Source organism: Poecilia reticulata, linkage group LG3, assembly GCF_000633615.1.
Source record: "Poecilia reticulata strain Guanapo linkage group LG3, Guppy_female_1.0+MT, whole genome shotgun sequence".
NCBI lineage: Eukaryota > Metazoa > Chordata > Actinopteri > Cyprinodontiformes > Poeciliidae > Poecilia > Poecilia reticulata.
In genome coordinates, this window is record NC_024333.1 from 31,294,982 (window position 1) to 31,307,027 (window position 12,046).

Genomic DNA, 12,046 nt, shown 5'->3' on the forward strand with positions numbered 1-12,046 from the left:
CATCCATCCATCCATCCATTCATCCATTCATCCATCCATCCATCCACCCATTCATTCATCCATCCATCCATCCATTCATCCCTCCATCCATCCATCCACCCATTCATCCATCCACCCATTCATCCATCCATCCCTCCATTCACCCACCCACCCATTCATCCATCCATCCACCCATTCATCCATCCATCCATCCATCCCTCCACCCATCCATCCATTCATCCATTCATCCATCCATCCATCCATCCACCCATTCATCCATCCACCCATTCATCCATCCATCCCTCCATTCACCCACCCACCCATTCATCCCTCCATCCACCCACCCATCCCTCCATCCCTCCATCCCCTGCTTCTGCCCTGCTGTCATTGGTCTCTCCTCCCTTCTCAGTTTATCCTCATTATTTCTATAGGTAGCCGCTGGTCAGAGGATGAAGGGGAATTCCCTGCATTCAGAACCAGGATGATGAACTGAAACAAAACTAAAAAGGACGATTTTATCGACGGAGCAGATGCTTCCTGAGAGGAAACTTTCTAGAATAATCTAMGTTTTTCTGATATTTATGTCAACCAATGGGACTTTTAATTGATTTGGAGTTATACTGTAACCTCTTTTTGCCTCTTTCCCCTTAATCAGCCCACTTTTAAAACCGTTTGGTCTCAGATTTCTGTAACTGAATGTTTTTCTCGTCTGGAGTTTGTATATTTCTACCAGCAGACGTTTTATCTAATCTTTTTTTATAATCCTCATTATTGACCAGATGTATGTTTTCCTTCTCTAATCATTGAATTTATTCTTAAGTGACTTTAATATGACATATAACTTAATTCATATCTTTTTGTAGCTCCTGACCTGTGAGTTTATGTAAATGCGGCTCTTAGTTGTGTGAATATCAGATTAATCGCTGGAGTTTCATAAACTCTGAGTCGTCTGTCGCCTTGAACCGAACTGCTGGCCATCCAGGGCATGACGACAAATATCATGTGAAACAGATTTTCTTCTGCTTTCCTTCTTTATTTTCATATCTAATACCAAAATATGTTAACCCTCCAGAGTTGAAGCCATCTAACAGTAGCAGGAATGGATCCGCAGGCTGCTTTCAGTGAAATCAGACCTCCAGGTTTTATGAGGAAGCTCCCTCTCGCCTTTCCCTGCAGATCCCTTTAATCCAGCCTTCCTAACCTCCGGAGAACCCGCAGACGTCCTCGCTGGTCCAGGCGGGCGGCTCGGGCTCCGTTAGCGGACCAAGTTCACCGAGGCCTCAGCTGATCCCCGCTGCCATCGCGTCCCATAAACCTTTTTTAAAATTACTTTGTACTAAGATTTTATACCAAGCCTTATTGTTCTTAACTCCTTTCCTGTCCCTTATTTATTATCAGCCATCCGCGTTGTCTCGTCCTGTTCGCTCTCCAGAAACACAGGTCCTAACATCCGTCTCCATGGCGATGCAGAAGGAACCGACGTTTTTCTTTTCTTGTGATTTTAGTCATTTATGCACAAAGCAAATCATGTTGCTGTTTTTATTCCTGCTCCTCCTGTTGAATCTTCTGATCTTGTAACAATGATGTACAGTCTGAGTACTTATAAACTATTTTTATCACAGTATTATTTATTGCTTACTTTCAATAAAATACTGAAACTTATTTTCCACTGCAGATCCGAGGCTGAGCTTCTTTCTGTCTTGACGTTTCGTGTTGCGTTTGTTGGATTCAAACTGGTTTTAAGGACTTTTCTGACAGGAATCATGGCACTTTTTTCCCCCTGTTTTCAGTTTATATCATTAAAGCCAAATTAATTTTGGCCTTTTAATTATTTGAAGTGGATTTTTTTAAAACGAACATTAGATACACAATTTTGAATTGGAGGATTTTTGTCTTATTCCGGAGAATCAAAGTTAAACATACAGACTTAAATATATCCACACACCAAATTTAGAGACCTTGATTTTAAAAAGTAGATCAGGAAGCAAAGAAATGGAAAAAAAAGACAAAACTACCGGTTCTACAAAGAAGGGAGGTCAAAGTTCAACCAGAATGACAGCTGAAGTATGTTTGATTGTTATGGAAAGTATGCGATCAACCAGAACCAACATTTACCGGTTATTCCTGGAGTGTGAGTATATTTAACGAGTTTGAAAAAAATCTGACTTCCAACCTAAAAAAAAAACACAATTCAAGTTTTAAAAGCTCCATAATATTATTACTTTAATCCTGACATGAGTGGATGAAAACTTCTGACCAGCACCATGCATACTGAGATCAGTACAGCTCATCTTTACAAGTTAAACCAGAAAACTGCTATTTGTAATACTAAACACAAACTGGAGACTTAAAACTAGAGGAGAGGAGCCTAATAAAAAAATAAATGCATAAAAACAAAGTGAATGATTGTTGGTTTAAATGTTCACTGGCAGATGGCCTCTTAAAAGTTGTACTAAAACGTAAATTTTTTAAAATCATTTGAGAATTGTTCATGTTCATAAATCCAGGAATATCAAAGCAACTCGCCTGATATAAGCTAATAAGTTTGATATAAAATACAGTGTTTGCAAAATGTCACAAAAATGGTCCAATAAATTGTAATTCTCTAAGAAAAAGAATAGGTAGCTTAGCTGTAAGTCAGAATAGTTAACATTTACAACAAAATTTAAAATCCATCCATTTTCTTCCGCTTATCCGGGGTCGGGTCGCGGGGGCAGCAGCTTCAGGAGGCCCAGACTTCCCTCCCCAGCCACTTCTTCCAGCTCCTCCAGGAACCCCATGCGTTTTCTAGTCATAGTGAGGCATCGTCCCTCCGGCGTGTCCTGGGTCTCCCCTCCTCCCGGTGGGACCTGAACTCCTCACCAGGGAGGCGTCCAGGAGGCATCCTGACCAGATGCCCGAGCCTCAACTGGCTCCTCTCGACGTGGAGGAGCAGCGGCTCTACTCTGAGTCCCTCCCGGATGACCGAGCTTCTCTCTCTAAGGGAGAGCCCAGCCACCCTGCGGAGGAGGAAACCCATTTCGGCCGCTTGTACCCGTGATCTCGTTCTTTCGGTCATGACCCAAAGCTCATGACCATAGATGAGGGTGGGAACGTAGATCGACCGGTAAATCGAGAGCTTCGCTTTTTGGCTCAGCTCTCTTCACCACGACGGACCGGTACAGCGCCCGCTTCACGGCAGACGCTGCCCCAATCCGCCTGTCGATCTCCCGCTCCCTTCTTCTTCTTTAAAATATAACGGTAAATCCATATTTGAGCTTCCCTTTTTGCTGAAATAAATTTTATAGTAAATTTATTGAAATGTATAAGTCTGTTTTTAATAAGTGTTCTTATGTAGCCTGCAATCCCACCGGTGTTGTATTGTAGATTTGTTATGAAAGTAATTGAAACAAAAAACAAACAAAAAAAGAAAACACCCCAGCTCGGTTTGGTACTTCTGGAGCTCCATACCATGGAGCAGAGAGCTTATTAACCACGACGCCCCGCCCACCTGTGACGTCAGGGCTGGATCGGGATATCGGGAGAGCCGGAAGAGTCGCGGAAGGAGACGTTACGGTTTCCACAAACGGTTCGCCTTCAATCCGGACCACATCTACCGGGACGGGACTGCGCTCACCAGCCGACTGGAGTGAACCTTTCTCTGGGTGACGGTGAGTGTTGAAACCCCCGCCATGGAGCGGCAGAGCTGATTCCAGGTGATCATTCCAGAAGGAAGGCTAACGTTAGCCTGCTGCTAGCTGGAAAACTGGAACAGGAAATACCAGAACCAAACTGACCCACAAGCACCACGGTTTCATCCCAAATCTCAGTTTTCTGCTCGGTTTTATCCTCCAATGTTGCTAAATGTTCATCCTGGAGGAGTTTGGCTGGAAACTAACCAGCTGAGACGCGACACGTACACATGTATGTTCAGATTTAACCGTTAATTGGCTGATTCAGAGGGAGGGATCGGGCTAATTCAGACATTTATACCCTGATCTGATTTATCAGGAGGAAACTGTCTGAGAGCAAAGGTCAAAAATCAACCAACAGTGTTTGATCAGGCTGTGTTCACATCAACACACCTCCTCAGCTGCCTGAAAGGTGAGCAGCAGCTGGGTGTGGTTCTGCTGAGATTCCTGTCAGGGACCAGTAACCATGCAGGTTCCTGCTKCCTGATCCCACCTCGACCAGTGGAGCCTCTGATGAAACACAGATGCTGGCTGTCCACACGCTGCTGAGTCAGGAGAAACCCAGAGGAATGTGGCTGATGATCCCAAAATGGCTCCAGAGGGAGGTTCTGTTCTGCCACCACAGAGCAAACAGACCCAAACCCAGACCCACCTGGTGGTCCTGATCCGCCTGGACCTAAAGAGACTGCAGGACCATTTACCAATATCCAATAAAATCAAATATTTTCTGAATAAATCACTTGTCATACTGTTGCTTAATACTTCCACTCATTAGTTATTGTGTGGAGAAACTCACATAAAACCAACATAAAACCTGATGCATGCTGCAGAGGAAAACTGTCCGAATTATAACTCACTATTTTCATCCAACTGATGAAATATTTTTGACATTGCATACTTTATTTAACGTTTTCTGACTTCATAGAGCTCAGAGCAGCCAGGTGAAGTGGGTCAAACTCAGACTGATTTAAACAACTGAAGGTCAGGATGGATATTAAAACCGTTGGAGGGATTCAGGTGTGGAATAATTGTTGAGTTAAAATTATGGGTTTTCATTCTTTAAATTAAAAAAATCTATATAAATTATTTGCTAAACCAATAAAAAGTTTTTTGATTGTTTTCTGTTGAATTGATTTTCTAAATCTGTGATATGATTTAGAAAAACATAAGTATGATTCTGCTGCTTTGATTTTAATGATGCTTAAAAACAAAGTGAAGCTGTAATGAGCTYCTGCTTCTCTTTGGGGCTCTTTGTGTTCTTTCCATTGACAGGAATTTAAATAAACATTTCCATTTTGTCTCGTTTCCTTTAAGCATCGTGTGTTTCTTCTGTTTTGACTTGTGTGGAAAAGTTAAAAAATTATGAAAACTATGGTTGTGTTGTACCGTTTTTAAAAATTTCAAACTTTACACAATAAAGAATAACTCAGTTTTTTATTTAAAGCAAAAACGGCAGCGATCACATATGGCTTCTTCTGGTGCTGAACTATGACCATCAATGACGTAAAAACCTGACCGTGACATGAGCCTTCATATGGAAGTGGCACAAATCGAAGCTTCTTTTTGGGAAATGAACGGTTTGGAATCGGACTGATAGAGTCTGATTTGGGTCGTAGTGAACCTGGTTTACTCAATCTGGACTCAGGTTTGGCAGCACAACACCAGGAAAATAAGGAATTAATACCCAGTTTGCTCTCATTTAGCTTTTCATCATCACAGTGACATCACYGCTGCGTGTTGATCTCTGGATGAGTCCAAATGTGTTACTGGTCTGTTACAGTGTAGCAGCGAACCGAACTCTGAAACGGCTTTGTTACTCACAGTAAGTCTTTTTTATGCAGCTCCGTTAAAAATGTAGGTCTGATCATTTTCCAGGTTTTTTTTTTCTCCTACAGTTAAAAAAAGAGACAAATGAAAAATAAATTTCTGGGGAAACTGAAGGTTTTAGTTTTTCTCCTGCAGACGGCTGAGGCTGAACCAGGCGGCTCTGGCTGAGTGTTCGGACCTGCTGCTCAGGTCTGCAGGAGAAACTTTTCTGATCTATTAAAACAAGAGAAAGCAGCTAAAATATTTAATATAAGGAGGCATCAACCTTTAAAAAACCTGGCTGACCATTCCGATTTTGACAGAATCAGATTTGTGTTTTGTCTGGATTGAGAGTTGCTGTAGTTTCAGACCTCAGCCATGGGAGATGAGATCAGCTGATCGTCCAGATGTAAGGAAATCTGAGCAGGTTTATCGGTCCTCCTCTAATTCAGTTCCTTTTCTTTCTTGAAGTGATGAAACTTGTTGTTCTGAACGTCAGTAATGTCTGATCCGTATGTGTTGCAGTGAGTTGGGCTGATTGAAGATGTGGAAAGCTGCTGCAGGTCAAAACGTCAAGGTTGCCGTTGACGACGGCGGAGACGACTGGGAGACCGACCCGGACTTTGAGGTTTCACCATCATCCTCCCGTATCTCCCTCCTCTCTCCTGTTGTTCTGCATGTTTATGGGTTTTTTTTTTCCAGAATGACGTGTCGGAGAAGGAGCAGCGCTGGGGGGCGAAGACGGTGGCCGGATCGGGACACCAGGAGCACATCGAGTCAGGATGCAGATGGTCTTTTCCTGTCTGAGTCTCGCTGTCGGCCGGCGTCTGCTAACCGTTTGACTCCCTGTGCTGCAGCATCCACCAGCTGAGGGAGACCGTCTCCACGGAGCACACCAGCCTGAAGCAGAAGGAGCTGGAGAACATGCCCAAGGCCTCGCACGGATACGGTGGCAAGTTCGGAGTCCAGCAGGACCGCATGGACAAGGTAGGAGCTGAGAGCAGGAAAAACATGCAAACATTTTATCCCATCATTTTTTTTTTATCTGAAATTTTTTATCATAATTTTTTCTTTTTTTGTTTTCCAAGTTAAAATAATTTATTTTTGATGCTCATTTTCTGATTGGCTGCCAGTCAAATTCATCAAGCTGCTTTGCTCCTCATGCTGGAAGTGGCAACAGATGATAATGAGCTGAACGAGCCAAACTTCCCTCCATTAAGGAGTTTTAATCCTCCAGAACCTTCTGGATGTTTTCCCAGAGTGTCTGACCTCCGTCTTCATCACCGAGTCGTTAGCGAGTCTTTTTGTGTCCTGCAGGTTTATGTCGCGTGTTTTCTGTTGTGATTAAAACCAGTTTAACTTCAAGCTTATCTTGTGTCTCCTGATGGGGAAAACTGACCAACCGATTGACTGATCAACCAACCAACCAACCAACCTATCGACCGACCAACCAACTGACCAACCGACCTATCGACTGACCAACCAACCAACCTATCGTCTGACCAACTGACCTATCGACCAACCGATCAACCAACCAACCTATCGTCTGACCTATCGACCGACCATCCAGATGGTTTCCATCTGGATGGTTTCTGTGTTTAAACCGCTGCTGACTCCTTAACCACTCGGCAGTAACTGAGCCGGGTGTGCTTCTGTGTGTCTGTGTGTTTCTGTGTGTCTGTGTGTTTCTTTGTGTGTCTGTGTGTGTCTGTGCATTTCTGTGTGTGTGTGTCTGTGTGTGTTCACCGCAGCGTGGATGTGATGAGCGAGGTGTGTTTACACCAAACGGCTCTGATGTCGGCTGCATGGGAGCGCAGCAACCCGGTGGGCCGCCGGTTGCTGACTCAGCCAAAAGTTTCCATCAAGCGGCTTCATGGTCATAAAACGCTAATATTTCATGCTTTATGTGATTTAATTATATTAAGGCTGAAACTATTAATTATTTGTTTATTTTAGTGCATTTCTACTATTGTATAAAATAAGTGCTTAAATAAATGTGGCAAAATTTTTATACAATTAATCAGAATAATTTCTTACTAAAATAATAATCAGCCTTAAATGATCTCTAAACAGTTTCTGTTTGGTTATTTCTGTCTGAAATACACACAACACTTTATGAACCTCAAATTTAAAAAACTGAGCAGAATATAGATGTTTAATTATTAGAAATGATCAAAGAAAAGCTGCAGCTTGGTGTGGATGGGCTTTTAAAATGGATTTGCTTTGTTTTGTCTCCAGTCTGCTGTGGGTCACGAGTACCAGAGCAAACTGTCCAAGCATTGCTCCCAGACCGACACGTCCAAAGGCTTCGGAGGGAAGTACGGCGTCCAGGCCGACCGCGTCGACAAGGTGCCTCCTCTTAGCTGAGGGCAGCAGTTACATCTGAAGAGTTTTCATTCACCGCCAGCAGGAGATGAGAACAATGCAAAGCTTCATATTTTGCAGATATGAAACGACTGCAAAGCAAACTTAAAAACCAAACTATCACATTCATGTCTCCCTGCACAGTAAATAAAAACCACAGCCGCATTTTGAAGCAGACGGAGATGGGAAGGAAAAATCTGATTATAGCAGATTTTTACTAAACAAACCTTAAATGATTCATTTTTGGGCCCCAGAAAAACTGCATTAAATCTTGTTAAGGTTGAAAATCAGCCTGAAGACTGGATGGAAATCATCGGGTTTTCTCAGGAATCAACACAGAATTTGACATTTTAGTTGAAATTGATGAGAGATGAAGTCTGAATTTTATCACCACCAGAACAAAAGTCAAAACCTCCAGCAGCTTCTTTCTTTCTCAGGCTGAAAAGGAAGTTTCTCTTTTTATGGCCTAATTCTGAACTTTGGATCTGAAAAGGGAAACATTGTAAACGAGTGTTGGTTCCTGGGATCACCATGGCGACCGACCAATCAGCAGCAGACATGAGTCGGACCCCTGGTAAGGTCAGAACCGGTCCTGGTGTCTGCTGGGCGCTGAATCAACACAAAGAGCCAATCAGATGGAGGTTTACATCCCAGCGCCTGTTTAACGTTTTCACACGTTTCTACAACAAAAGATGCACAAAATGTTCAATTATACAGTTAAAAACATCAACATTCAGAGAAGATTTATTCATTTATCATATTTGTTGTAAATTTTTCAACAAATTGACAGAAAAAAACCTTTAATGTAAAAATGAAAACTGATTTTTGCAAAAATATTGTCAAGTAAATGGTTGCGTAAATATTGTCCCTCTTTGATGAGTTGACCCAACTCAGAGTATTTTTGCTATTATTTTGTAGAAATTATTTTTTATTTTGACATCTAAAATAAAGTTTTTGGATTTTATTTTGTGAAAACAGCCACATTTTTTTGATGATGGTTGATTTTTAAAGGTAAAACATCCGAGCGGTGAACAGTGCCGGTGGTTTCTGTGACTCTCTGCTCTTCACAAAGAAATGAAATCTAACATCAATAAATCACTCCATGTCTGACGCTCCTGTTTATTCCAGCATCACATAACAGGATTCATAATTATTGGATTATTTACGTTTGGATAATAGTTTTTCCCGTTTCGTTGCAGTCGGCCGTCGGCTTTGAGTACGCTGGGAAGACGGAGAAACACGCGTCGCAGAAAGGTTTGTCCAGACTCGTCTGATCCTCAGACATTCCTGGAATGTGCAGGATAAAAATCCAGCTGTGCTCCAGATTAATAATCCAGAGTTCCTGTTAGCAGCTGAGCAGCAGCTTCACATGTCGCTGTGCTGGTGGGAAATGTTTTGCTTCACTCTGACCTCTGACCCCTGCAGACTACAACACGGGGTTCGGCGGGCGGTACGGCGTTCAGGCGGATCGGGTCGACCAGAGCGCGGTCGGCTTCGACTACCAAGGCAAAACGGAGAAACACGAGTCACAGAAAGGTTCGTTCTTTATAGCAGAGGAAAATTTGGTGGAAGGAAACAATTCCTGATCTGCTTCTTGTAGAAATGTAACTCTGAGCCTGAACGTCAGTTGTCAGGATTTTCTGTTGAATTCAGATCTGGACATGAATCTGCTCTGATCTAAACCTGATCAGTGAGTTCCTCCTGCTGGAAGATGAACTTTGACCCCAGACTCACATCTTCTGCAGACTCTTAACAAGTTTTCCTGCAGGATGGACCCATCAGCTCTAGGTTCCCTGTCCCACATTATGATGCTGCCACCGCCATGTTTGATGCACAGTCAGTTTCCTCCTTATTGAGCCGTTTGAAAACGGACCAGGAAGTGAAACTGGATACAAACTGAGCTGCTTCCTGTTGACCTGCAGCTTCGCTGCTGCAGGTCGATTCGGGTCACAGACGCATTTAGGAAGCGTCTAAAATCTGCTTCCTCCAGTCAAATCATCAGAAATATCTGGAATGATTTAAATTATGTGGGATGGAAACAAACTTTTTTCTTTGCAGATTACGCCAAAGGTTTCGGGGGAAAGTTCGGCGTTGAGACGGACAAAGTGGACAAGAGCGCCGTGGGCTTCGAGTACCAGGGCAAAACGGAGCAGCACGAGTCGCAGAAAGGTCAGTGGAGGTGAAAGCGGGTCCAGCTGGAACCGGAGCCAGAAGCAGCTGGACCAACAGAAGCGAGCAGAATGTTCTGCCGAGGCAGAGGAACCCGATCATCCCGGGGTTTTCTGGTTTCTTCAGTTTCGTTTCGTTTTGCTCCGGTTGAGCGATGAAATCCTAAAGTCAGACCTTCTCCTGGGATCCAGAGGAGCCCAGCAGCCGCGGCGCTGAGCGGATCTGTGTCTGCAGGCCCGGCTCAGCCGCGCCTGCGGTTCTGCCCCGACTCGCCCAGAATCTGTTTTTATCAACCTGCAGCTTCTTGCTCTGTCTGTCTGTGTCTGCATGAGGAGGCGGGACATGAAGGGACCTCTAGGAAACTGATGTTTGATAACTGGGTCACATGTTCTGACGGGCCGAGTCGTTTCAATAAGAGCTGCTGAACAGCAGAGCATCAACGTTCAGTTGAGGAGAATCGCAGGACACATCAATAGTCCATCGATCAGAACAACAACATCCCTCAGTGCTGAAGCATCTTCTGCTGTTTTGATTGAGCAAAGTAGGAGGGACGACCTGTCTAAGATGGCCGCCGTATTTCCTGCGCCGGAGCAGCCAATGTGGGGTCTACTCTTATTATGTCTATGGGTTATCTACCTACCGACCTGATAATCAGGTCGTCTGCAGGTCATTTAGCGTCACGTTCTCCACCAACATGCTGTGGGCGAACGGAGACGGGTCACGATCGTCCGGCCCAGAAGGTTCTCCTCACCGACCCGAGTCGAACTGTTGACATTCTTTATGTCAACAAAGTGGCTTTAGATATTCATCCGTGGAGCTTCGACTGGGGTTACCAAGGGACCAGCCGCTATACATTTAAAGCCTGGGGGGGAGACAGAGACGGCGGTGGCAGCGTGTCGGTTGGTCTGTGTTACCCAGAAAGCAGTTGGGCACAATATCACAACACCGTGAGTGAAACAATGACTGGGGATCAGACTGCTATATAAAGTACTGGGAACCTTTTCTTTATTATTATACATCCACATTTATAGAGTACGGAACAAATCATGTCCCATATCGGAACAGCTGGAAACCCAACTGTTCTACGCGCCTTTTAATACGACAGAAGGAATGAAACGAGTTTTAATTTCTGCTGAGCGAAGTCAGTGAGATTCTGGTTCTCTTCTGGTTCTCCTCTGGTTCTCCTCTGGTTCTCCTGGTTCTCCTCTGGTTCTCCTCTGGTTCTCCTGGTTCTCCTCTGGTTCTCCTGGTTCTCTCCTGGTTCTCCTGGTTCTCCTGGTTCTCTCCTGGTTCTCCTGGTTCTCCTGTTTCTCCTCTNCTGGTTCTCCTGGTTCTCTCCTGGTTCTCCTGGTTCTCCTGTTTCTCCTCTGGTTCTCCTCTGGTTCTCCTCTGGTTCTCCTCTGGTTCTCCTCCAGACTACGTGAAAGGCTTCGGTGGGAAGTTCGGTGTTCAGACGGACCGGCAGGATAAGTCGGCGCTGGGATGGGATCACCAGGAGAAGCTGCAGCTTCACGAATCTCAGAAAGGTACGATCGGCCCGGTTCCGGCCCGCTGCGGTTCTGGACGCCCCGGGGCGATGAGCTGTTTTATCTGCAGCCGTGTTGAAATTCGTCTGGAGAAAAGCAGCTCAAATCCCGGTCCAGATTGGAACGGGTCACTGTAAAAAGGAGCTGTTGGGTTTAATAGCTTTTTTTCATTAAAACATAAAGACCTGAGTCTGGGTCACTTTGGGTCGGGTCCAGTCTGGTCCGGTCGGGTTTTACAGAATCGGTTTCGTTGGGAAAAAAGCGAATTGGCTTCAATCCACTTCCTGGTACCGGTTCTGTAAGTGAGACCGGTTCCGACCTTCATCCAGGAACTGGACCTCTGGTAAAACTCCATCACATCCCAGCATGTCGTCATAGAAACCTGTCCTTCCTGTTTCCTGTCTGAAGGTGGTTGTGTTCTCTGTCTGTCTGTCTGTCTGTCTGTCTGTCTGTGTGTGTGTGTGTGTGTGTGTGTGTGTGTGTGTGTGTGTGTGTGTGTGTGTGTGTGTGTGTGTGTGTGTGTGTGTGTGT

The 12,046-nt window shown here is 44.4% G+C and overlaps 2 protein-coding genes across 21 annotated transcripts in view; both read left to right on the forward strand.

Moving 5' to 3' along the window:
- ppfia1 (PTPRF interacting protein alpha 1) overlaps positions 1–1,653 on the forward strand; it is a 45,860-nt gene extending 44,207 nt beyond the window's left edge. For 12 of the 17 annotated variants that reach the window (XM_017304066.1, XM_017304064.1, XM_017304070.1 and 9 more), the window contains one exon: positions 411–1,653. Coding sequence is in view for 11 of the 17 variants with exons in the window: in XM_017304064.1 (XP_017159553.1) it covers positions 411–472 (62 nt within the window). In the remaining 6 variants the exon portion in view is untranslated. Of the gene's footprint in view, positions 1–388 lie in introns of all 17 variants that reach the window. The other 5 variants (XM_017304065.1, XM_017304069.1, XM_008406126.2 and 2 more) reach the window with 1 other exon arrangement.
- A 1,814-nt stretch (positions 1,654–3,467) lies between these two features.
- Positions 3,468–12,046, forward strand: part of cttn (cortactin) — a 13,545-nt gene continuing 4,966 nt past the window's right edge. For 2 of the 4 annotated variants that reach the window (XM_008406121.2, XM_008406123.2), the window contains exons 1-9: positions 3,468–3,629; positions 5,982–6,084; positions 6,159–6,232; positions 6,314–6,443; positions 7,695–7,805; positions 9,020–9,074; positions 9,246–9,356; positions 9,879–9,989; positions 11,405–11,515. In XM_008406121.2, coding sequence (XP_008404343.1) covers positions 6,001–6,084; positions 6,159–6,232; positions 6,314–6,443; positions 7,695–7,805; positions 9,020–9,074; positions 9,246–9,356; positions 9,879–9,989; positions 11,405–11,515 — 787 coding nt within the window. In that variant the 5' untranslated portion in view covers positions 3,468–3,629; positions 5,982–6,000. The remainder of the gene's footprint in view (positions 3,630–5,981; positions 6,085–6,158; positions 6,233–6,313; positions 6,444–7,694; positions 7,806–9,019; positions 9,075–9,245; positions 9,357–9,878; positions 9,990–11,404; positions 11,516–12,046) is intronic. The other 2 variants (XM_008406124.2, XM_008406125.2) reach the window with 2 other exon arrangements.